Source organism: Zingiber officinale, chromosome 9A (assembly GCF_018446385.1).
Source record: "Zingiber officinale cultivar Zhangliang chromosome 9A, Zo_v1.1, whole genome shotgun sequence".
NCBI lineage: Eukaryota > Viridiplantae > Streptophyta > Magnoliopsida > Zingiberales > Zingiberaceae > Zingiber > Zingiber officinale.
In genome coordinates, this window is record NC_056002.1 from 116,178,375 (window position 1) to 116,206,055 (window position 27,681).

Consider the following 27,681-nt stretch of genomic DNA (forward strand, 5'->3'; position numbering starts at 1 on the left):
GGGGGACTGAGGCTTTATACGGCCAAGGCAGGTCGGCCTCCGCCGTCCGATCCAGGTCACGAGAAACAAGGACGCCATCGGGCCGTCCATTTCACCACGCAATAGTCGACACGTGGCGCTGAGCGATTCGGCGCATTTAATGTGCACCATACCACGCACGCGCAGCCTTAAGGGAATGGATTGCCGCCGTTCCCGAGGGAATTCGGACGGGCGGCAACGACGGCAGGCCGCATTAGTCACATCTGAGCGAGTGCCGAACGGCTGAATTCGGCGCACACGACGAGCGGCCTGTGGAATACTTTTAAAACAAAAGGCGACAAGCACCCGCTCGGACACACAGTCCAGTCAGTCGGACTTAAGCGCCTCCTTCGACTAGACTTGAAGGGGAGGCAAGTGATCCGGTATTAAGAAGAGGGGGCCCCGCTTTAAGGAGGGTCCTTGGTCAGGATCAATCCAAAGGTAAGCCGATCGAGTAACGGCCTGGTTAACCCGACCGGCTGGTCCGAGCGGAACCAAAGATAACCCGGCCAGGGGCTCGGGTTTCCGACGCAAGGAATTAAGTGGCCGAGCGGATGGACCGCTCGGCCGGGACATAGGGAAAGAAGGCAGAGGCCGAGCGATTAGACCGCCTGGCCGTTCCACAGGGAAACAGGGGAAAAGGTGTTCAAGCACTAGAGGTCTTCTAAGCCAGGCCGGCACAGGCGTCCGGTCGGGAGAAAGGCTTCAGCCGGGCGGGTCAGCGCTCGACTCAGGAGGAAGAAGCCCACATGCTCCGTGGCTAGGTATTATTTGCATTCACGAGGAGAAAGGTTTAACCGTCCCATCAAGGGATGGCCTAAACTGTAGGAGTGTGGCCTCAGATATGCTCCCCTGACAGGACCATACCGCGATATGCTCCCCTGACAGGACCATATCGCAACATGGCACAGGGCATGCGGGCCTCCCGATGTAGTTGCCTGGTGTTCCTTGGGTGCTCTATATAAGACCTCTCATTTCTTCATCGGAGGTACGCCAGTCTTCATCCTGCAGCCACCTTCTTCATCTGTTCCCTGGCTTGACTTGAGCGTCGGAGGGTCGTCGCCGGGAAACCCTTCCCGGCTCGACTCTGTGCAGGTGCGCCGAAGGTTCTTGCGGGCGATTGGAGAGCGTCACGTGCCCAGCGTCCATTGAGCTCGCATTCGGACAGGATCAAAACCTAATTAAATTATCCTAATAAAATATATAAAAAATATATTTAAAATTAAAATAAATTAAATAAATTTTATTGATTAATATTCTGAAAAACTAATGTTTTAAATTTTATTTAAAAATTAAAAAAATATAATAATTCTTATTTATATTCTAATATATTTTTTATTATTTTAAATTTCATTTAATTTTTAAAAAAAAATTTAAAATTTTTTTTAAAATTCTAAAATTTTTTAAAAATTCTAATAAATTATATTTATATTCTGATTTTTTTTATTTTTTTAAAATTTTTTATTATTTAAAATATATATTATTTAATTATTAATTAATTAAATGAATAAATAGTTATTTTATTTATTTAATAATAATAATATTATTATTATTATTATTGTTATTATTATTATAGATACTTCCATTTTAATTTGAATTATTGTTATATCAATTCTATTTAAATAAATTTATTTTTAATTATTTTTTCTAACAATATTAAACTATTCAATAATTGAGAACTTATAATAAATCAATATACAACTTATTTTTATATATACCATAAACATATTTATCTTATAATTACTATAGATAAATAAAAAATACCGAAACTGTATCGGCACGGCACGATACGATACCGAAACCGTATCGTTCCAGTCTGAGACCGAAACCTCGGCACGGGTCGAAATTTTAAACCTTGTAACCGCATATAAGCTCCATTGCTTCTTGCATGATAGGATTCAAGTTTTGATTTCCTCCACTTGTTCATCTAAATACGGACCAACAATTTCATATGCAATCGGAGGTTGAATACTAGGTCCAGATTTTTGAATGTTGGACACCATGCTATGGTAGTATGTGTTATTTGCTGCATTGGGAGGAATTCGATTAAAATGAAAAAATTTAGCAATACTTTGACCTATTGATTTCTTCTTCTCCCTTGTATAAGCATCATCAATCCTAGTCTATTTGCTAGCTTGGTCTAGGAATGCTAGTGGATCAATATTAGCAATATCAACTGCACGCCTTCGTCCCATAGAAGGAAAGAAACGACCAAATACCACCTTGTGTTGAAGCAACACGAACACTTTCACTCCTTCCCAATGTTGCTGCAGTAGTTGAGCCACTTCCACTAGCACCAGCTGAGCCACTTCCACTAGCATCAATTATAGTACCACTATGTTGCATATATCGCTCATATTCATATTGAGTTCAAGAGGCACTAAGAGCTGCTAAAAATTCTTCATCATTTGGATCTTCACCACGACCTTTAAATTCATCATAGACTGGTCCTTGAGAGCTCCGCCTATCAAGCATTTCACGTTGTTGTTGCTGTTTATGCTTTAATTCTTTTTTTGCCATCAAGTTCGTCTTTCATTGCACGCCGAATTTCTTAAGAAACTTTTGGGCATTTAGAGACATCTGGATATCCACCAGCAAGATGTTGTTTTAGGCGTGTGATCCCTCCGCCACGTCCAATCATATCGCAATACAAACATTGCCAATGAAATCGATTTTCTAATCGACGTGCATGTCTCCAAGCTGGATCATAAGATTATTGTTTTGGTGCCATTACCTATGCGTTATAAAAATATAAATATTCATAACTATAAAAATTAATAAAATTAAAATTTTAATTAATAAATATGATAATTATATTATTATTTATCAATTTAATTAATTATCTATTAATTTATATAATATATATCTATATAGTCAGTGTTTATATATTTTTGTACCATATATAATAAAAATTACTATTTATATATAATTTTAAAACTAAATTTATTCAAAACATCTAAAATTATATATTTTTAAAAATATGATTAGTAAATAAATAATTTAAATTATTTATTCAATTAATAAACAGTTTAACAATTTTTCTTATAAAATTTTTTAATATATCACAAATTAAATTATTTAAGTAAACATGAAATAATTAATTTAGATATATATAGAGAATAATTAATAGATAAAATTTACTATAAATTAGTTAATAAATAAAAAATTTAAATTATTTATTCAATTCATAATCAGTTTATTTTCCTCATAAAATTTTCTAGAATATCACTAATTAAATTATTTAAGTATACATGTAATAAAATATGTAGATATTAAATAGTTAATAGATAAATTTTAATAGATTTTTGCGATAGATTTTATTTGTATTTTAAAAAAAATAATTTTAAAATATTAATTTAGATATAATTATATAAATTAATTATTAGTTCACTTAATTATTTATTTATAAAAAGATACTAATTCATGATGATTTATTTAGAAAAAATACATTACAGTTTAATAAAGAAATATGAAAAATTAGCAAAAAAATGACTAAAAGTATGTATGAAATAAGTGAAAATAAAATGCAAGTGAGTTATAACATGCCTAAATAAAGTTTAGGTCTTTAATGATCAAATTATTAATATTTGACTAATTTAAGTTAATTTACTTAAGATAATATTAAGGAATTAATTAGAAAATTAAAAATTAATAAAAGGGATATAAACTTCGATACTGGAAAATAGCCAAAATTAAGTTAATTTTTTAAAATTCCAACTCATAAAAAGGAAATTGGTCATCTATTTAAGTTATAATCTACTTTATATAATTCTGTTTATAAATATTCTATATAATTTTTATATTAAATAATTAAATTATTAAATACTATAATTTATATTATAGAAAAATTAAATTTATTAAAAAGATTCAAATTTATTTTAATTTTTAATCATTTATAAAATTTTTAAAGTATTTATAGATTTTTAAATTATTTTAAATTTTAAACTATTTTATTTATAAAATTAATTTAATATTTAATTTTTAATAAATTATAAATTCAAAGTTTTAAATTAATTTTTTTTTATTTTTTTATTTTTTTAATAATAAATAATAATAATAATAATATGAATTTATATGTCATAATTATATTAGTTAATTATAATTTATATAATAATTAATTAGAAATTATGCATATTTTAAATAATTTATTACATATGTATATAATTTTAATTTGATTTTTAATCAATTACAAATATGAATTTAAAATCTAAATACTTTTATTATTAATAAAAATAAATTTATATCTTATAATTATATTAGTTAATTGACAATTTATTTAATTAATATTAATTTATATATATAATTATCGTTTATATCATAATTAATTATAAATTAGAAATTAGAAATTATATATATATATATATATATATATATATATATATTGAATAATACATTATATAATTATATATGTAAATTTTTATAAAAATTTAATATGACACTGTTATAATAATTATAACAGTTATAAGTTATAACATATAAATAAATGTTTTATTTTAATATAACGGTTTTAATTAAAATCGTTATATTAAATTTTTTATTAAATGAAACCTTATTCCTCGCGAAGTCGTGATCATCGCGATTCCGCCGCCATCCTCCTCCTCTGCTCTGCTCGTGATTCAGAGCTTCTCTATTTTTAAATTGACAATTTACTTCGTTACCTGCCGAAGAAATGCGATCGCTGCCTCGTCGCCTCGCCTCCTCACTGCCTCGCTGCCTCACTGCCTCGCCACACTGATCCAATCTCCGTCGCTGATGCTTCCAGGTAAGTTTTCGTCGTTTATATAATGTTTTTTCCCTGATTAAAGTGATCTCGTGATCGACAGAAGGAATCCAATCGATTCCTTCTGCCGCACACTGTGCCGCAACTGGACGCATGCGAAGACGCATGCGATGACGATCCGAACTTCATGCCCTCGTGCTGTGTCGGTCGCATGCTGTCTCGGTCGCATGCCGGTGCCGGTCCCTCGTCGGAACGATAAAATCCGTGAGTTTCGGGCGGAACGGCTCGGTATTTAAAACCATGAGGTCAACCCACGGGTCCATAAAACAATAAAATTATATATATAAAAATTAAATTTGGTTATGAATTAGTGATGGTGTTAAGTATCTTCATATCTAAATTTCAGTTGGGGGTGCAGATAATCTGTTTTTCAAAGTGTTTGCTTTTCTTTCTTTTGACCATTGTTCTTTATTTAATTTGAGTACAGAAGTTGGTGAAATCTGATCCGATTCAAGTTAAGTCTCATATTTGAAGTTCTTGAATTTTCCATTTTAATTTTAAGTTTTGGGAAATTTTTTTTTGTCCTCAACCCGCCAGTCAACCCATGCCCACTGCGGGTTAACCCGTGTCAGTTGCGGGCTTAGGCGGGTCGGTCCACCTGGACCTACCTTTAAATGGATTGATAAACTTTCAACCGAGCCCACTTAAATTGTTTAGTGAGGTGGGTTAACCCGACGACAACAACAACCAAGCATTTACCACTAGGTGGGGTCGGCTGTATGAATCCTTTTAAGCCCTATCTCCTATTATATCATCATTTATATTTAAATAAATTTTATCTTATTTTATTGTTGCTAACCAAGTCTTTTTTGGTCGTCCTCTTCCTCGTTTGATATGCATGTTTATCATAGTTTCACATCGCCTAACTGGAGCATTTATTGATCGTCTAAGTACATGTCCGTACCATCTTAAACGTGTCTCTCGGAGTTTGTCCTCAATAGATGCAACTTCGACTCTCTCTAATGCTCTCATTCCTTATTTTGTCCATCTTCGTATGTCCACACATCCACCTTAACATCCTTATTTCTGCAACTCTCATCTTATGCTCACGTGCTCGAGTCATAGCCCAACATTCAGCTCCATATAACATAGCAGGTCTAACAGCGGTTTTATAGCTTTTAATTTAAGAGGTCTAACGTCATAAAACACCCGACGCTCTCCTCCATTTCACCCATCCCGCTTGTATTCTATGTAAGACACGTCTCTCAATCCCTCATCATTTTGCAAAAATGATCCTAAATATTTAAATCTCTAAGTTTCAGGCAACTCGTCCTCTCCTATCTTAACAATTATTTCATTACTTCTAATATTGCTAAACTTAAATTTTATATATTCTGTCTTTAATCTACTAAGCTTAAAACCTTTCCTTCTAGTGTTTCCTCCAAGATTCTAGCTTAGCATTTACTCCTTCACGTGTCTCATCTACCAAAATAATATCATCTCGAAACAACATACACCACGATGCTGTGTCTTGAATGTGTCCAGTTTGTCCATAATTAGTGTAAAAAGATAGACTTAGAGTTGGTCCTTGATGTAACCCTATCTTTATTAGAAATGCTTCAGTTAATCCACCTAAAGTCTTTACTCTAGTCGTTACATCCTCATACATATCCTTAATTAGTTCAATATATGTTACGCTAACACCTCTCTTTTCTAAAATTCTCCATATAATTTCTCTGGGATTCTATCATAAATGAATACCACGTGTAGATCTTGTTTTTACTCCCGATATTTTTCAATTAATTGTCTAAGGAGATGTATAGCTTCTATTGTCGACCTTCCAGCATGAACCCAAATTGATTTCTCACTATGGTCTCCTTAATCTTTTTTCTATTACCTTTTCCCAAAGTTTCATAGTATGACTCATTAGTTTAATACCCCTATAGTTTGCACAATTTCGTATGTCTCTCTTGTTCTTATATAAGGGAACTAGAGTACTATCTTCAATTGATCAAACATTATTTTTGTTTTCAATATCATGTTAAATAATTTTGTAAGTCATTCAATACCTTGTTTCCCTAAGCACTTACATACCTCTATCGGAATATCATCTGATCCAACGGCTTTTCCATTGTGCATCTCATTTAAAGTTTATTTTACTTCTGAAGTTTGAATTCTACGATAAAAATTAAAATTTCTATGCTCATTTGACCTAATTAAATTATCTAAGTTAAGTTGGTCACCTAAACCTTCATTAAAAAGTTGATGAAAATACCTCTTCCACCGCTCTTTTATTTCGATTTACTAATACCCTATTACATTCATCTTTAATACATTTTATTTGGCTAAGATCTCTTGTTTTCCTTTCTCTCACTTTAGCTATTCTATAAATGTCTCTTTCCCCTTCTTTTGTATTCAATTTTTGATATAAGTGTTCAAAAGTTTCATTTTTTTGCTTCACTCACTACTTTCTTAACTTCTTTCTTGGTTACTATATTTTTAAAATTTTTCTTGCTTTTACAAATATTTAATTCTTTATAGATTGTTCATTTTTCTTTCACTTTCTCCTATACTTCTCATTCCACCACCAAGATTTTTACTTAGTAATGCACCTCCCTTTGATTAACCGAGTACACTCCTGGCTACTATTTTCAACTTTGATACCATCTTATTCATATCGTATTCAAGTAACCGTATATTTCTCCTAATACTTGTACTCATACTCTCTCCTTAAATATGTTTTGTTGCCTATCCTTTAACTTCCACCATTTAATTCTAGGAGTTGTGCATATTTTACTTCTGTTGATACTATGTTTGAGGCGTATATCCAACACTACTATCCTATGTTGGGTAGTTAAGCTTTCTCCAGGGATACTTTGCAATCTTTACAAATCTTTCTATCATTCTTCCTAACCATAAGAAAGTCAATTTGCGATTTATTATTCCCACTTTTGAATGTGACTAAATGTTCTTCTCTTTTCTTAAAAAACGTATTAGCTAATATAAGGTCATATGCTATCGCAAAATCTAATATAGTTTTTCCTTCCTCATTCCTCGTTCCAAACCCATAACTCCCATATACTCTTTCATATTCCTCATTTTTCACTCCGACATGTCCATTTAGATCACCTCTTATTAAAATCATTTCATTTGGTAGAATATTTTGTAATATTTCATCTAAGTCCTCCCAAAACCTTGATTTGGTAGCTTCAGTCAACCCAACAAACCCAATCAAAATTGACGGCTCTAGTAAGAACTAGAGTATAATTCCATGTTTGGATTGTTGAACTCACTCTAAGCCTAACTTAAATTAGACATGTTTAGACTATTGAGACATGATCTCATAATTAACGAGAAGGTTTTAACTTGAAACATTAATTTGTTGGACTCACTCTAAGGTTAATGTAGAAAGAGGCGAAGTTGGGTTAATGAGTTAACAACCCAACTTTTATGTAAATATCAAAAGTTGATAGCATAATGTGATAGTTATATATACATGATATATAATTGGTATATTTGATACCTACAATTAGAGCTAAGAATGGCACTCCAAGGTTATTTCTATCTATAGTAGATATCAACCCACTTGGAGAAAATCTACTATCTCCCGAATTCAAAAATTTAAAGTAAGAACTCTTGAATTTGATAAGCAAGTGGGATCTCTTTTATGTATGTGAATTGTTTACATTACATAATTAATTTATCTCTCTTATATGCTCAATTTTGTATTTCTAGGTTAATAAAATGAGCATGACTTTTGTTAATTTACGCTAGATTTTGGACACAAATAAATTAACTAGGCTGAATTTCTTGAACGGACTTCGAAACCTGAGAATTATTCTCAATGTTGAGAAAATTACCTATGTCCTTGAAAAGACTCTTCCCAAGAGTCGGGTTGATGATGCAACTTCTGACCAATTGTTGGCTTATCATAAGCATATGACTGATTCTTAACTTGCAAGTTACATCATGCTAGCCTTGATGTTTCTTAAACTATAAAATCAACATGAGCATATGAATGCCTATATGATTGTTTATCATCTTCGTGAGTTGTTTGATGAGCAAGTGAAATCTGAATAGTTCGAAATCTCCAAGCTCCTCTTTGGTTCAAAGATGCAGAAGGGTTCATCTGTAGTGCAGTTTGTACTAAAGATGAATGATTACATTGAGCAGTTGGGATCACTTGGATTTACGATGGATCATGAGTTAAGTATTGACTTGCCATAGTTATTCACAGTTTGTGATGAGCTATTAGATGAACTAACTTGAATCTACAATTTCTGAGTTGATCAACATGCTAAAGACAATAGAGCCATCGGTTAAAAAAGAACCAAAGCTGTGATGTTGTTTGATTCCTCAAAGAAAGGTTTTAAGAGGAAGTCAAAAACTCAAGCTAAAGGGAAGAAAAAGGCTAAGAAACAAGAATCGACACCAAAGGGTTCATGTCACCATTATGGGAAGACGAGATACCGGATAAGAAACCGTAAGATTTATCTTGTGTCGCTGAAACATAAGACGGAAAAAGATGACAATCGATTCCTCATCTGCTTTAGGTATCTTCGTTATTAATTGTCATACTATTTACTGAGACACTTGGTTATTGGATACTGGGTGTGCCTCACATATATGTAATGACATAGTGACTAAGGAATAATAGAAGACTGGTCAAGGGAGAAGTAATTTGCGAGTTGGCAATGGAGCAAAAGTTGCGGCTATAGCCATAGGAACTTATTTGTTAAAACTCTCTTGTGGACTAGTTTTAGAATTGGATAATTGCTATTACGTGTCTTCGTTAATAAATAACATTGTTTCTATTTCTCACTTAAATAGAAAAGGTTTCCATTTAAATTTTAATAACAATTATTGTTATATAACTTTGAATGATGTTCTTTATGGAATTGGAACATTATGCAATGGTATTTACATGTTAGATATATCCAATGAGATATTCAATATTGAAACGAGCAACAAACACGCTTGAAGAGACGATTAGTTAACCTCCTGCACGTGGTATCGTCGCCTTGGCCATATAAGTAAGAAACACATGCCCGAATTACACAAGTGTGGAATTTTGGAATCAGTTGAATTGGATTAATTTGATACATGTGTTTTATGCTTACAAGGCAAGATGATTAAATTACCTTTTAGGGAAAAAAGTGAATGAGAGAACGATGTATTGACCCTCATACATACTGATGTATGTGGGCCTATGTCAACTCAACTACTTCATTATCCTCATCGATGATCACTCATGAATTGAGTATGTGTATCTTTTGAGATACAAGTATGAGGTCTTTGAAAAGTTCAAAGAATACATACATGAAGTAGAGAAACAACTAGACAAGAGTATTAAAATACTTCGGTTGGATCAAGGTGACGAATACTTAAGCTAAGAGTTTCAAGATTATTTCAGGGACAATGATATATTATCTCAATGGACTCCGTCTTACACACCACTACATAATAATGTGTTTGAGAGGTGAAATCGAACCTTGATAGACATGGTTAATTCGATGATGAATTATGTAAGTCTTCCAAAATTCTTTTGGAGTCATATACTAGAGGTTGTTTACTTGCTAAGCAGAGTTTCGACTAAGGTAGTTTCTACTACTCCATACGAGATATGGACTGGTAAGAAACCTCATATGTTTTATTTAAAGAAATGAGGTTGTCCTACTTATGTACTGTATTAGATAAGTTTGACATTAAGTATGGTAAGTGTCTATTTATTAGTTATCTTAATCTTCATTACCGCAATTCAAGGGCAGTCAACCTATTTGGATAACCCGCCTTAAATCCTAATTTAGCGAATCGAGTTCACTAGTATTAATATATCAAATCCTAAAAATAGGAGTTAGACTAAACAAGCTCTTATCTACCAATTTTCCATCAATGATATGAGACACTAGAACCAATCTAACATAAATAATAACTAGTTATTAGTCCGAAATAGGTAATGGTTTCACAATATCAATAAGAACATCGCTCATTGCATCCTTACCTTTAGTATAATCTAATGAAGCGACAATTTATGCTAGGGTAGCGGCGAGCAACACGAGGGCCCAAATCTTAATATGCATGAGAGCAATAGCGGGGCATATGGGGTGTCCTATACACTAGGGTCGAGTGCTAGTGTTGGGCCTTGGGCACACTATGTGTTAGAGCATATGAGAAAAGGCCATTGGTTGTAAGGTTTGTTATATTTGAGAGATGCCCTAACTCAATCATCTTAGATATTGGATTATTTATTGGATAAATAAAATTCCTTATTTTTGTGTACATTCTATATGTATATGATATTGATTTTAAACTCAATTAATGAAATCCACAATACAATGCATAGCATGAGAGAAATTGTGATTAGATAATAATTAGTCGGTATTTCTTCATGTGTAATTATGTATGTATTGAAATATTTTTTATGATGAATTGATGAGATTAAACATCATTAATTCGGTAAGACTGACATATGTTATGCTCCTTGGTTTATCCAAGCAGTCGGTCTTGTTGGTAACATTGGGATGTTGAGAGTTAACATATGGATGTTGGTTAAGGGTAACCAATTCATTGAATGTGACATGCTATGAAACTTCATGTGGTTCTATACATGTTTATAAAGATCTCATTATAATTCGAGTGTAAGTTTCCTTAGACTTGAGGTATTCAAGTTATCTTAGTTATGGAAGCTTATACTTTGACATCTTAACAATCATCTTCTAGGAGGTGCAAGTCTAGGATGATTGGATATAAGTTAGTATGTTCGAAGGTGTTTGAATAACTCACAAAGGATTTACTACTCCTTTTATAAGAAGACGTATACCCTATGGTCTCTTGTCAGCATTATTACTCGTAAGTCTTTGGCTAAACTATTACACGATAAGAGGATGATTTTTTTGGATATGTGTTTGAATAATTTGAATTACAAGACAAGGAATTATTACTTGAATTAAGTATGACGTAGTCAGCGAAATTGACTCTTAAACCATATTATGAACCAAGTGGGTATAAGATGAGTGAAAGGAACAGACACACTGATAACCGTAGCTGTTGAAGGGTTCAAAATTGTTCTGAGATCAACTGTGATTTTTCAATCAATTGAGGGTTATGATGTATTACTAGGTGTCACTCATAATCGATTCATAATTAATAATTAATTATGAATAACCAACATAACATGGAACATATTGGGGCATACACACTACAAGTATATCCGAAAGACTTAAATCAAGTTTGAGAATTAAATTCTTAGATTGAGAGAGACTAAGTCTGGTAAGACCAGATGAGGGGCAAATATAGAAGATATTTGTTGGATCGGAAGTGATGGTGGGTCGTGCCTCTTGTAGGTAAGGTTGAATTCATTATGATTTAGTAATAAACTAAATTAGTTTGGTTTAGTTATGAATCAAAATTGGTTTAGTTATAAACCATGATGGTTTGGTTTTTGAATCAAACTTAATACTAATGCCTTTTTACTTGGGAGGAAGGATGTACAAAAGTGAGAAAAGTTTATGTAGGAAAAGTTTCCATAGTTTACATCACAAAGAAAGATGAATTACACTTCCTTTCATCTATTTACTCGTTATCAAATAATGAATAGATGAATTTAATCCATCCGCGGATCATTTTTTGGGTTAATTTTTATCTGCCCAAATAAGGCGGAACGCATTTCTCTTCTCTTCCTCTGCAGTATCTCCACCATGCCTCCTAGCCATGACCAAGTGAGGCGGTCGCCAAGGTGCTTCCACAGTCGTACTACCACACCTGCAACTTGTAACTCTTCTTTTTCATTGTCGTCGTTCTTCATGCCTTCCCCCTCCGCAGCCTTGTCGCCGCCCAAGAAGTGGCAACGCCTCGGTGGCAACTTCACCGGCACCATTGCCGCCGACAGTGAGGAAATAGTGGGAGGAAGAAGAGTGGTGGCGGCAATTGGTGATGGGATCGGCTGCGACGGAGATCAAACTAGACCTCAAGCTCTTTGCTACCAGGATTGTCGATAGCTTCCTCAAGGAAGCCGCGACGACCTTCGACAACGGGGTGGCCAAGTTAGAGGAGTCTGTGCGGTGCTTGGTGGATGAGAGTAAAAAGATCGTGGTTTTCAAGTGCGAACTCCCCATTTGCATGTTCCTCCTAACTGAAGGTGCCTAGTTTTGTTTTCCCCTTTTTGAGTTTTAATCCCTAGGCAGAATTTTCATTTGAAAATTTGAATTTTTCAATGGTTTCTTATGTCGATTTGTTCTTCGAATTAGTGATTGAGATGTTGAAGGAGTTTGAATGCTGCCTGTGAGAGCAAAGAATTCATACCCATTAGGAGTGAGTGCGAAGAGGAGGGTGCAGATGGGATGAAGCTTGAAGCAGTATGCAAGGAGAAGACGCATTGGATGAGCTCTGCCCAACTATGGGATTCTAATTCTACCTCTGTAGCTCCCTCTTCATCAACCGCAGTAGATGAGCTCTGCCCTGCTATGGAGTTCTAATTTTACCTCTCTAGCTCCCTCTCCCTCAACCGTGCTCGTCAGGAAAGGCGAAAAGTGATAGTTCAAGGCCCGGATAGAGGCTTCCGTGAAGGTGGCGATGAGGAAGGCCAAGACCAACTTCTCTTTTATTTTTTTTTGTCATTGTTTCCTCATGCTTTCCACGGTTTTCTTTTCCCTATTCTTGGATCTCTTTTCTATTCTCTTCCTCCGTTCGAATGATTTATTTTCCACAAGTATTCCTTTTCTTCTTAATCCATGCCTCGAGGGAAACAGAGCCTAAAGGATTGGGTTGGCTTAAAGGGTTTTTGGATTTGGGTTATGACTTGCTCCCCAAGTCATTGTGAAGAGGTATATAAATATCCCCTCATAGAATAAGAGAAAGGAATTAAGGAGATAACTCAATAGGATTAGGTTCTCTCCCTCTCTCCTTGCCACTGACGAGATATAAGGGGGAGCCCCCCTTTTTGCCGCCGCCTATCATAGGCCTGTCATCTAGTCCTGACCCTGACCTCCCTACTGCTTCCCATTGGCCTTCAAGTTGCCGGACAGTAGGGATTTTCAGCTAAACAACAACTAGGTTGTCCTCTTGTTGTCGGTCGCTTCTCCCCACTGTCGACCTCCCAACTGCTGAACAACGGCTATGCAGTCATGGAACAGGAGCCAAGGGCTATTGCGCCGCTAGTAAGCCTCTCCGTTTTGTGCTGTTAGGCACCAAACTGAGTCGGGATTCTCTCTCATATCCATTGTCTCCTCCCTTTGGCTAGTACTAAATCAGAGACAAAAACTTGTGGCTTAGCGAAGTCGTATCGAAGATATCTCGATGTGGATATCAAAAGAGACAATCTTTCAAAAGGTTGTTAGTTGATGCCGTTTCCACTAAACGTCATAATCTAAACAAAGAGTTTTTATTTTCTACGATTATGTTCACACGTGTAAATCTTGTATGTGTGTGACGCGTGTTGTAATAATTTAGGAAATTATTATGCTTCCGTTGCTTGTTTTCGAAATAAAATTTTTAAAACGCGCATAGAAGCACCAAACAGTGGTATTAAAGCCCTAATGTGTTTTGATATAAATCATAGATCTTTGTTTAGCGTATTGTAGGTTGTCGTAAAGTTATATTTGGAAAATTTAGGAAATTTCGGATAAGACAATTGCTTCCTCCGATATTAAAAAGTTTTAATTTTGGAAATATTTCTTAATTTGCTAGGAAATTCAATTTTGGATATGTTTCCTAATTTGTTAGGAAATCAAAATTTCGAAATATTTCCTAATTTGTTAGGAAATCTAATTTTGGAAATTGTTTCCTAATTTATTAGGAAATCTAAATTTTGAAATTATTTTCTAATATGATTAGGAAAAATCAATTTCGAAAAGTGTTTCCTAATTTAATTAGGAATTTTCTGATTTGGAAATTATTTCCTAATTTGTTAGGAAAATCTAAATCTAGAAAATTATTTTCTAATTTAAATGGGAATTTTGTGATTTGGAAATTATTTTCTAATAGAATATGGAATTAGTTATTTCCAAATCTAATTAAGTGATTATGTTTTATGAAAATCAAATCTTTTATCATATTTTATTTTTAAGTTAATTTATGACAAATATGCCATGTTATATATCCTGATTTATGCCATATTAGATGTCATGATTTATGCTATGACGATGCCATGATTGTGCCATGTTATTTCATGTAAATAGTTTACAAATTTTTGTGTACCTTATTTGCATGTGATTGATGAGACCTAAATTAATTAAAGCTCTTATTCAAATATTAAAGTTTACACTTTCCATTAATATGGTAAGAATTAAAGCAACCCTTGGAAAGGTCGGCCGACCATTTGGCGGGGTGGGGTGGGACAACCCCGTTATTTTGGCTAGTCGGAAAATCCTCAATCCAATCCAACTCAAGATGGGTTGCAGGTTAGGCGGATCAACCCACGGGTCCATAAAAAAATAAAATTATATATATATATATATATATATATATATATATATATAAATTAAATTTGGTTATGAATTAGTAATGGTGTTAAGTATCTTCATATCTAACTTTTAATTGGGGGTGCAGATAATATGTTTTTCAAAGCGTTTGCTTTTCTTTCTTTTGACAATTGTTCTTTATTTGATTTGAGTACAGAAGTTGGTGAAATCTGATCCGATTCAAGTTAAAGTCTCGTATTTGAAGTTCTTGAATTTTTCATTTTAATTTTAAGTTTTGGGGAATTTTTTTTTGTCCTCAATCAGCCAGTCAACCCAAGCCCACTGCGAGCCAACCCGTGTCGGTCGCGGGCTTAGGCGGGTCGGTCCACCTGGACCTACCTTTAAATGGGTTGATAAAATTTCAATCGAACCTACTTAAATTGTTTAGCGGGGCGGGTCAACCCGACAAGCCCAATCAAAATTGACGGCTCTAGTAAGAACTAGACTTTAATTCCATGTTTGGGGTGTTGGACTCACTTTAAGCCTAACTTAAATTAGACATGTTTAGACTCTTGAGATATGATCTCATAATTAATGAGAAGGTTTTAACTTAAAACATTAATTTGTTAGACTCACTCTAAGGTTAATGTGGAAAGAGGCGAAGTTGGGTGATATACATATGATGTATATATGTTAATGAGTTAACAACCCAACTTTTATGTAAATATCAAAAGTTGATAGCATAATGTGATAGTTATATATACATGATATATAATTGGTATATTTGATACCTACAATTAGAGCTAAGAATGTCACTCCAAGGTTATTTCTATCTATAGTAGATATCAATCCACTTGGAGAAAACTTACTATCTCCCGAATTCAAAATTTTAAAATAAGAGTTCTTGAATTTGATAAGCAAGTGAGATCTCTTTTATGTATGTGAATTGTTTACATTACATAATTAATTTATCTCTCTTATATGCTCAATTTTGTATTTCTAGGTTAATAAAATGAGTATGACTTGTGTTAATTTGCGCTCGATTTTGGACACAAATAAATTAACTAGGCCGAATTTCTTGAACGAGCTTCGAAACTTGAGAACTATTCTCAATGTTGAGAAAATTGCCTATGTCCTTGAAAAGACTCTTCCCACGAGTCGGATTGATGATGCAACTTCTGACCAATTGTTGACTTATCATAAGCACACAACTAATTCTGAACTTGCAAGCTACATCATGCTAGCCTTGATGTTTCTGAAACTATGAAATCAACATGAGCATATGAATGCTTATATGATTGTTTATCATCTTCGTAAGTTGTTTGATGAGCAAGTGAACTCTGAATAGTTCGAAATCTCCAAGCTCTTCTTTGGCTCAAAGATGCAGAAGGGTTCATCTACAATGCAGTTTGTACTAAATATGAATGGTTACATTGAGCAGTTGGGATCACTTGGATTTACGATGGATCATGAGTTAAGTATTAACTTGATTCTATATAATTTGTCCAATAGCTATTCATAGTTTGTAATGAAATATTAGATGAACTAACTTGAATCTACAATTTCTGAGTTGATCAACATGCTTAAGACGATAGAGCCATCGGTTAAGAAAGAACCAAAGATGTGATGTTGTTTGATTCCTCTAAGAAGGGTTTTAAGAGGAAGTCAAAAACTCAAGCTAAAGGGAAGAAAAAGGCTAAGAAACAAGAATCGACACCAAAGGGTTCATGTCACCATTATGGTAAGACGGGATACCGGATAAGAAACTGTAAGATTTATCTTGTGTCACTGAAACATAAGACGGAAAAAGATGACAATCGATTCTTCATCTGCTTTAGGTATCTTCGTTATTAATTGTCATACTATTTACTGAGACACTTGGTTATTGGATACTGGGTATGCCTCACATATATGTAATGACATAGTGACTAAGGAATAATAGAAGACTGGTCAAGGGAGAAGTAAATTTGTGAGTTGGCAATGGAGCAAAAGTTGCGGCTATAGCCATAGGAACTTATTTGTTAAAACTCTCTAGTGGATTAGTTTTAGAATTGGATAATTGCTATTATGTGTCTTCGTTAATAAATAATATTGTTTCTATTTCTCGCTTAAATAGAAAAAGTTTCCATTTAAATTTTAGTAACAATTATTGTTATATAACTTTGAATGATGTTCTTTATGGAATTGGAACATTATGCAATGATATTTATATGTTAGATATATCCAATGAGATATTCAATATTAAAACGAGCAACAAACATGCTTGAAGAGACGATTAGTTAACCTCCTACACGTGGTATCATCGTCTTGGCCATATAAGTAAGAAACGCATGCCCGAATTACACAAGTGTGGAATTTTGGAATCAGTTGAATTGGATTAATTTGATACATGCGCTTTATGCTTACAAGGTAAGATGATTAAGTTACCTTTTAGGGAAAAAGGTGAACGAGAGAACGATGTATTGGCCCTCATACATACTGATGTATGTGTACCTATGTCAACTCAACTACTTCATTATCTTCATCGATGATCACTCACGAATTGGGTATGTGTATCTTTTGAGATACAAGTCTGAGGTCTTTGAAAAGTTCAAAAAATACATACATGTAGAGAAACAACTAGACAAGAGTATTAAAATACTTCGTTTGGATCAAGGTGGAGAATACTTAAGCTAAGAGTTTCAAGATTATCTCAGGGGCCATGACATATTATCTCAATGGATTCCGCCTTACACACCACAACATAATGGTGTGTTTGAGAGGTGAAATCGAACCTTGTTGGACATGGTTAGTTTGATGATGAATTATGTAAGTCTTCCAAAATCCTTTTGGAGTCATATACTAGAGGTTGTTTACTTGCTAAGCAGAGTTTCGGCTAAGACAGTTTCTACTACTCCATATGAGATATGGACCGGTAAAAAACCTCATATGTTTTATTTGAAGACATGAGGTTGTCCTGCTTATGTGGAGAGTATTGTATTAGATAAGTTTGACGTTAAGTCTGATAAGTATCTATTTATTGGTTATCTTAAAGAAATAAGGGGTTCCCAATTCTGTCATCCCTTTGAACAATAGATGTTTATTTCAAGACATGTTATATTCATAGAGAAAGGGTTTCTCTTACAGGAAAACAGTGGGAGTAAGATTGAACTTGGGGCAGTTCAAGAGACTCAGTAGACATCGAAGAGACGGCTAATCAGGAACCACAGCGGATTACTCATGAGGATGAAGTCGACTAAACCTATTATTGCACCACCTCTTCGTACATCTAGTAGGACACGTTTAATTTTTGAGGTTTAGTGAATCGAAAGATGTAATGCTTATTGAGGATGAGGAACCTACTAACTATGAAGAAGTTCTGAAAAGTTTGGAAAGAGACACATAGTTAAAAGCCATGAAATCAAAAAAAGATTCTATGTATGAAAACCAAGTTGAAACTTGATGGATCCACCTAAAGGCATAATGCCTATTAGGTGCAAGTAGATTTTCAAGAAGAAAACTGACATGTATAGTAATTTGATTACCTACAAAGCAAGATTGGTGGTGAAAGACTATCATGGTATTGACTATGACGAAATCTTCTCACCAGTAGCTATGCTTAAATCCATCTAGATACTCCTGGCTATTGCAGCTATTATGATTATGAGATATAGCAAATGGATGTGGAAATAGTTTTCCTTAACGGAAATGTGTTCGAGAATATGTACATGATACAATTCGAGAGTTTCACATCTTCTGACAAAAATAAAGCATGCAAGCTTCAACTATTTATGGATTGAAGCAAACATTCAGGAGTTGGAACATCCGTTTTGATGAAGTAATCAAAAAGTTTGATTTCTTGCAAAATTCAGGTGAACCCTGTGTGTACATAAAGGTTAGTGAGAGTGTGATTGTGTTCCTAGTGTTATATATTGATGGCATATTGTTCATAGAAAACGATGTATCTGTTCTACAGTCAGTTAAATTTTGGTTATCCAAAACATTCTCCATGAAAGACATGGGAGAAGGAACCTATATCGTTGGAATAAAGATCTATAGAGATAGGTTAAGACGATTGTTTGGTTTTTCACAATTTACATACATAGATAAAGTGTTAAAACAATTTAGTATGGAAGAATCTAAGAAAGATTTTTGTCCCATGAGACATGGGATTCATGAAAGTCTGTGTTTGAGCACACAAGAAGAGAGGATATGCATGAGTCAAATCCCATATGCGGCGATCATCGATTATGTATACTATATTATTACTAGGCCCGATGTATCATACGCTCTAAGTGTCATGAACAGATATTAATCGGATCCAGGAATGGATCACTGGTGGCTGTCAAGGCAATCCTTACATACTTGAGAAGAATTAAGGTTGTGTTCTTGGTATATGAAGATGGTGATATGGTAATATGCAGGTATACTAATGTCAGCTTTCAGACGGACAAGGATGATTTCAAGTCGTAGTCTGGATGCATATTTACCTTAAATGGAGATGCAATAAGTTGGAAAAGTTTCAAATAGGAAACCGTTGCTAATTCTACCACTAAGACAAAATACATTGTAGCTTCTGAAATAGCAAAGGAAGCAGTTTGTATCAAGAAGTCATCACTGAACTTAATGTGGTTCTAAGCATTGTCGAAGCATTACCAGTTTACTACAACAATAATGAGACTATTGCTTAGGTCAAGGAACCAAGGTCTCATCAATGAGCTAAACATATGCTTTGCTATTATTATTGATCAGGGAGATCATAAGTAAGAAAGAAATATAAATTGTGAAAATCCTCACAAGAAGGAACCTAGCGGATCCTTTAACAAAGGCTCCGTCACAAAGTATCAGAATTACGTTGAGTCTATGGTATTAGATACCAAGGCGATTAACATTAGGCCAAGTGAGTCTATGTTATATTTGAGAGGTGCCCTAAGGAAATCAAGTTAGATATTGTATTATTTATTGGATAAATAGAATTCCTTATTTTAGTGTGCATTCTATATGTATATGATATTGATATTAAACTCAATTAATGAAATCTACAATGCATAGTATGAGTGAAATTATGATTTGATTACAATTAGTGGGTCTCTCTACGTATAATTATGTACGTATTGAAATATTCCTTAGTTGATAAATTGATGATATTGGATATCATCAATTCTGTAAGACTGTTATATGTTATGCTCCTTGGTTTATTCAAGCAATCGGTCCTCACTAGCTGGAAACATTAGGATGTTGAGAGTTAACATATGGATGCTGGTTAAGAATAACTAGTTCATTGGATGTGACCTGCTATGAGACTTCACGTGGTTCTATATATGTCAATGAAGATCTCATTGCAGCTCGAGTGTAAGTTTTCTTAAACTTAAGGTTTCAAGTCATCTTGGTCATGGAGACTTATATTTTGACATATTGACAATCATCTCCTAGGAGATGTAAGTCTGGGATGATTGGGTATAAGTCAATATGCCCGAAGATGTTTGAATAGCCCATAGAGAATTCATCACTCATTCTATAAGAAAATGTATACCTTATGACCTCTTGTCAGGATTATTACTCGTAAGTCTTTGGCCAAAACATTACATGTCAAGAGGATGGTCTTCTTGGACACATGTTTGAGTAATTTGAATCTACAGGACCAGAAACTATTACTTGGGTCAACCTAACAGGGACTGGTACATAGACCATGTCCTGCTAAGTGAATATAAGATGAGTGAAAGGAACAGACGCATTGATGGTCGTAGCCGTTGAAGGGTTCAGAATTGTTTTGGATCAACTGTTATTTTCCAATTAATTAGGGGTCATAATGTACTACTAGATGTCATTCTTGATCAATTCATAATTAATGGTTAATTATGAACAATCAACATAATCGGAACTTATTGGGTCACTCACACTACGAGCATATTCGAAGCACTTAAAATAAGTTTGAGAATTAGATTTTTAGATTGAGAGAGACTAAGTCTGGTAGGACCAGATAAGGGCCAAATATGGAAGATATTTGTTGGACCTGAAGCAATAGTGGGTCACGCCTCTTGTAGGCAAGATTGGATTCATTATGGTTTAATAATAAACCAAATTAGTTTAGTTTAGTTATCAACCAAAATTGGTTTGGTTATAAACTAAGTTAGTTTGGTTTTTGAATCAAACTTAATGCTAATGGATTGGGTGGGCTTAAAGGGTTTTTGGGTTCAGGTGGTTTTGGATTATGACTTGCTCCCTAAGTCATTGTGAAGAGATATATAAATACCTCTTCATAGAACAAGAGAAAGGAATTAAGGAGATAACTTAATATTATTAGGTTTTTTCTCTCTCTCCCTTGCTCTCTCCTTGTCGTCGTTGAGACAAAAGGAGTACCCCCCTTTATTTTTTGCTGCCGTCAACCACGACCGGTCATCCAGTCCCGAGCCTCGACCTCCGTGCTACCTACAAACCGCCAGATAGCAACTAGGAGTTGTCCTCTTGTCGCCGGTCGCTTCTCCCTGCCGTCAGCCTCCCAGTCGCTGGACAATGGTTGTGTAGTCGTCGGACAACAGCAACCAATGGCTGTTGTGCCTCTGATAAACCTCTCTGTTTGGTGTTGTCGGATTGCCCTCGTCGTCGGGCGCCAAACCGAGCCCGGATTCTCTCTTGAATCCATTGTCTTCTCCCTTTGGTTAGTACTAAATCGGAGATGAAAACTTGTGGTTTTGCGAAGCCATCTTGAAGATATCTCGGCGTGGATATTGATGTCGTATCGCAAGTACACAATTGTTGTTAAGTAATAAAAATATCAATCCACATGGACTGTTGATTTCGCACAACGAATTATCTAGACAATCGAAAGGTTGGTTGCAAGCTTGAGAACTAGGGTTGAGGGAGAGAAGAAGACAGAGCTGAGAGAGAAAGAGAGAGGGATTGAAGAGAGAAGATGGTTTTGGGGGAAGATTTTAGGAGTTCGACTTCATTATGATGTTAGTTAATGTTCATATGTATTGTTCATCTTCTTACCTCGATGCCTACATTCTTGTAGGGTTTCTAAGTAAAGTTCGGTACAACCCCGCGAAAATCGCACGGGAGAGTTTGCCCAAGTTCTAATGCTATTAAGTAAAGAAGCAACCCTAAAAAGTCCGGTTAAAGGGATACCCGAGGCCCCAATCATACAATCGCTAGAGTTATCTAATTTACTACCTAACGGTAGATTAATGCAATTAAGTAGAAGAGGTAACATAAAAGTTTGGTTAAAGAGATACGCTATGTCGCAGGCCCCTGACCTTACAATCTCTAGATTATACATGTCATTTCCTAACATTAATTTGAGAAAACCCTCTAATCTCTAATTAGATATTCTTTTGTAGAGAATTGGTATCCTTACAAGAGGATCATTCTAAAAAGTCCGCTTAAAAGGATATCTCATGTGGGCCCCACGGTTATACAATCTAGAGCTTTTCCTCTTCAAGGTAACCAATCCACCATAATTCATAGGCATATACCACACACACATTTCGTCAAACATGTATAAGACATAATACACAAGAGCAAGTCATAAACATATCATTAAACAAGAAAATAAGTAAATACATAGTTCATATACCAACATCACATCAAAATTACTCCCTACATCCTAAGAATCGAAGGTCTACTCTATGGAAAGGAATAACAAACCAAAGATATGAATAATAACACTCTTACAACCCAAATACAAGAAATGAGGAGAAGAAATGCTTAGCGATGTGTTGTCGATGTCTTCGGAGTGTCTCCTTGTTCTAGAGGTGGATGGATTGTTGGCGGCTTGAAGAAGGAGGCTCTAGGGTTTCCCCTAGAGGGGAAAACCCTCTCCCCAGGAGGTGGACGAAATCGTCTGGTCCTAGCTCGAGCTCCCCAATCCAATCGGATGAATCCCCTTATATAGGTGCTGGAAACGGTAGCCCAACGTGGGCTATACCGTTAGGCATGGGCGCCTATGTCCAGCGTTGAGGCGCAGATCTGGTGGGCCACGGCTCGTGCCGCTGGGCATGGGCGCCTGTGGTGAGGAGGCCAAGCCAGGCACGGCGGATCGTGGCAAGGAAGCAGAGCCGGGCATAGGCCATGGAGAGTGGCACAATCGCCTATGGCATGGCTCCTGAACAGGACACGACCCGTGTCGTGAGGCACAGACGCCCATGGCAGAGCAGGACTTCTCCCCTTGATCACCTTCGCTCCCTGTTTCGCTCCAACCTTCACTCCTATCGACCAAAATACACGAGAGTAGTATCTACTATCTAGGAATAATAAAACATGAAAATAAAGCATATAATCCAGATATCACAAATCATGCATGCAAAAGTAGGTCGAATGTAGCATGAAAACACGATGAAAATCCTATATACTTCACGCTTATTCGATATCAATAGAGGCAATCTTTCAAAAGGTTGCTAGCTGATGTCGTTTTCGCTAAACGTCATCCCGCAGGTATAATCTAAACAAAGAGTTTTATTTTCTACGATTATGTCTAGACATGTGAATCCTGTATGTATGTGATGCGTGTTGTAATAATTTAGGAAATTATTATGCTTCCGCTGTTTGTTTTCTAAACAAAATTTTTAAAATGCGCATAAAAACAACCAACAAAGCTCACATCTGGGTCAAGTTGTTGCAGTGCATAAGTCTTGTAGGGTGAGGCACAAAGGAATATGAAAAGAAGAGAGAGAACTATGGTTGTGCACAATGTGGGCTAAAGCGCATGGGAAAGTGCCTCTGATTGTGTGGCCCACGCTTGGTCCGAGCAATTGTAGCACATAAGGCTCGAAGGTGGGAGGTGCAAAGGGACAAGAAAAGGAAGAGAGGGAGAAAAGGAGAGAGGGAATTGTGGTTGCTTGTCTTAGTGTCGAGAGGGGTTTCGCCTTGACATGAGGAGGGCGTGAAGAGGAGGAAGGAAGCAATGGCGGTGGCTCACCAATGATTGTGGTCGAGGGCAAGCAACTTGTCCATGAGGGCTAGAGGGTTGCAATGTTGAGAGAGGAAAAGAGTAAAAGAAGACTTGGGAGCAAATACGCTGAGAGAGAGAGAGAGAGCGAGGAGATACAAATAACTTCTAATCTCCTGAAAATTTCACTAATCCTATCAAATACAATTAAAGTTAATCCCAAATACAAATTTCGTTCAACCCTAAACAGGTCAAAATGAGTCCAAGTCAAGCTCAATTGGAAAACTCCAACCACTTGTCTACTTGACATACCACACCCAACTCTACACCAACTTCTACTCGATCCCCGAAAATCCAAAATACTTTTTGGTTCAGCTTAATTAGTTGTCTAAAATTTGAAAAAGAAATATTTTATGACACAAATTTAACTAAGACAAAAAATTTGGTACCTAACGTGTCTCTAATACGGTTGATCTTCATTTTGTAGTTCAGAGGTATTTTGCACATTGAGGTCTTTTCAATATTAAAATTCAGGAGTTTGATCTTTGTAATCTCATATGCACAGGACGTAGCCATGAGGAGGCAAAGAGCAATTAGTTCTCCATTAAGATGTCGTTTGAGGTTCGAGTAACTTGAATTAGCACCAAGCTTCCCTGTTGATAGGCTAGGTCTCCGAAAGATTAGGTAACCTTTATTGATTCTCCTATCGTTATCTCTTGGGCCGCCTTCATCGATGTGGTGCTGAATAGCTCCAACGATCTAGGGGATTCTCAGGATTGGCTTGTGCTCTTTGAGTCTTTGATGATTGTTCTCATGATGCCTTGCACCTTTATGAAGTCGATTTATTTTTGGGTTATCTATGCAGACAAAGGTGCAGAATCACCTTCTGAACTCCTCTTTTCGAACCTCATTTCAGTAAGCTGCCCCTTTTTTGTTTTTTTTTCCCTGACGAGGATGTTTCTATCCTCTCCAAAGCTGGCATCCCGATTCCTATGGGATCTATGTGGCTTTTTAGGAGGCCCTGCTGTTGTCTATACACTTTACAATCTTGTCCTAACGGTTGCTTGGTTTTTGTGCTTGCTAATTAGGTGATCCCACTTCCCATTGCAAAGTTTGACCCACCAGATCTTCCCTTGAAGCTTTAGGTTGATGGTTGCTCAAGACTCTTGGCTTGGGTCTGTTGATTCTCTGAGTGTGAAACTTGCATCATGTGCCCTTCATTCGCCCACCTGATTGGATGACAAAGCATTAGCCTAGAGCCACTCTCTTGGCATCATGATACTTTGATTCGCCAATCTCATTGCTCTTCTTGGGCAGGCCTGTACGAGTTGCAGGCTTTGATCTACTTGTAGTGCAGCATTCCTCCTTTTTTGTTGTGCCTCTTGAGTCAGTCAAGGCATTTATTTTGTTCTATCAGTCAGTTTGATGTGGACGGATCCTTTGGTCCGCAATTTACGAAACAGGAGATGATCCATTTTTTTAAACCCTTGATTTGGATGAACCTCACCTATTTAAAGGTGGAATCCATTCAAATCAAGGGTCCTCATGCAAGGGACCATTGATCCCTACTGCAGTTTGATGCCTCCAACCACCTTTCCAGTTACCCACTTAGTCCTGTGAATTAATTTCTACAATTTTTGTACAAACTTTATTGTATTTTGATGTATATTTATTTTCTATTACATTGTGAGTGCGTTATTTGCCTCCCTGCCTCAGAAAAAACACAAAAAGAAACTTTTTATTCTTAATGGCAATGGTCCTAAACATATTTGCTGCATCACTGTCTGTAAAAGAGAGAGAGAGAGAGAGAAAATAGAAAATATATTTGAAACCAACTAACTTTGATGATACATTCAAGTATTCAGCGATCAACTGCAACCATAGTACGAAGCATCTGGACAGAGTTAATTTTGTTGTAATTTATACATTGGCGAGGATCGGCTATATTTTGTTTTGCCTCATCAATGCCATTTTATCTTGTTTTTGTTCAAAAGGGAAATAAACATGGACTTATTAGAAGCTTATTCAGATTCCAGTTAGGTGACACCTTAGGCAACACTGTTTCTCCAAGTAATCAAACTTGTTCGTTGCCTTTGGCTGGGGGCATGCACGATCCAATAGTGTTCACCTGTCAATTTTGATTGTTCACCTGTCAACACTGTTTCTCCAATTTTGATTGGCTTCTAATTTACAATTTTCTTGCTTCTCGATACCGGATAACATTTTTCAGAATCAACAATTTATAATGTTTAATAGGTGGATGGTGGCTTGGGCCCTTCAACCATTGACTTGGCAGCTTCAGCAGGAGCAAACTGCATCGTAGCAGGAAGTTCAGTTTTTGGAGCTAAAGAGCCAGGAGAAGTCATTTCTATTCTCAGGAAGAGTGTAGCAGATGCTCAACTGAACAGCTAACAATATGCATAATATTATTTTGGAATATTTGTTGGTATATGTATGAACTTCAGTTACTTGAATAGTCAATCAGATGGTGCATCTTTGCCGATTGTTTGAATAAACATCTCTGTTATGTTCTGGCTTAAATTTTATGGATTAATCATGATTTGAGTTGTTGTCATTAGAATATTTTGGAGTTGAACTCATTTGAATTAATTTCTGGGATAAATTAGAAGCAACTTGAACTCTTCATGAGCTAGTCGGTGTTAGAGTTGGATCCAATTTGGTATTTGAATAGCATTGCTAACTCATCGTGCGAACAATTGCCCCCTTAGATCTCTCATAATTCCCCATCTTGTTTGGAGTGCTTGAATTGCCATTGTCGTCTCCGCTCTTAGAGCATCCATAATGTCGTTCATCTCTGAACCATTAATATCAACGTGGCATGTTTTTTTTCTTTACTATTGTAGTATTAACGCATTCAATTCTTTGAATCCGTTAATGAGTACAAATTTAAAAAAAAATAAAATGCGTTCATGGTAATGTGGATCCTCTTAGGATGTTACAATCATCTCCTTTTGTTACTTTTGCCTATAATTGTGGTGCAACCAAAAAAAAATGATAACTCCCGCTCCGAGGCTCTCTCAGAATTGTTCCATGTGATCTCGAAAGGATATACATTACATGGGACTTCACCCACGAGAAAATCATTAAACAATTCTTAGCCTTTATTGTCTCTTTTTTTTAAAGCCTATTACTGACCACCACAAAGTACATATGCAAAAGTAACTTGGTTCAAAATATTTTTTTATGAAAAATGTTTAAATGCCTTATAGGCCTTAAAATAAATAAAAGTATAGACAAACTTAAGATGACAAAAAGTGAATATATTTGTCCTTAGTATTTTTATCAATTTGTCATAGGATCAACATGAAAAAGATAAATCAAGAACGGCTACTGACCTTTAAAATAGTGACTAGTACATAAAGGAGATATTTACCTCAGTTATGTTGAGATTCATACTCCAGACCTCATGGTGGTAATATTTCATGCGCTAGTCACTAGTGCATCCCGAGGGGACTACTGTAAATAAAATAAATTGGTTTATATAGGTTTCAAACTTATGACCTATTATTAGCACAACGTTCTAACCAACTGAGTCATATAAAAAAATTAAAATAAAAACCTTAAAATAAATAAAAATATAGACAAACTCAAGAAAATATTGATAGTGCAATGAACTGATTTAGATGAATTTGAGTTCTTTAAACCTATTGAGTATTTTT

The 27,681-nt window shown here is 35.5% G+C and overlaps 1 protein-coding gene across 1 annotated transcript in view; it reads left to right on the top strand.

Moving 5' to 3' along the window:
- LOC122020663 (ribulose-phosphate 3-epimerase, cytoplasmic isoform-like) overlaps positions 1 to 26,558 on the top strand; it is a 40,202-nt gene extending 13,644 nt beyond the window's left edge. The window contains exon 8 of the mRNA XM_042578673.1: positions 26,258 to 26,558. Coding sequence (XP_042434607.1) covers positions 26,258 to 26,413 — 156 coding nt within the window. The 3' untranslated portion in view covers positions 26,414 to 26,558. The remainder of the gene's footprint in view (positions 1 to 26,257) is intronic.
- Positions 26,559 to 27,681: the final 1,123 nt, after the last annotated feature.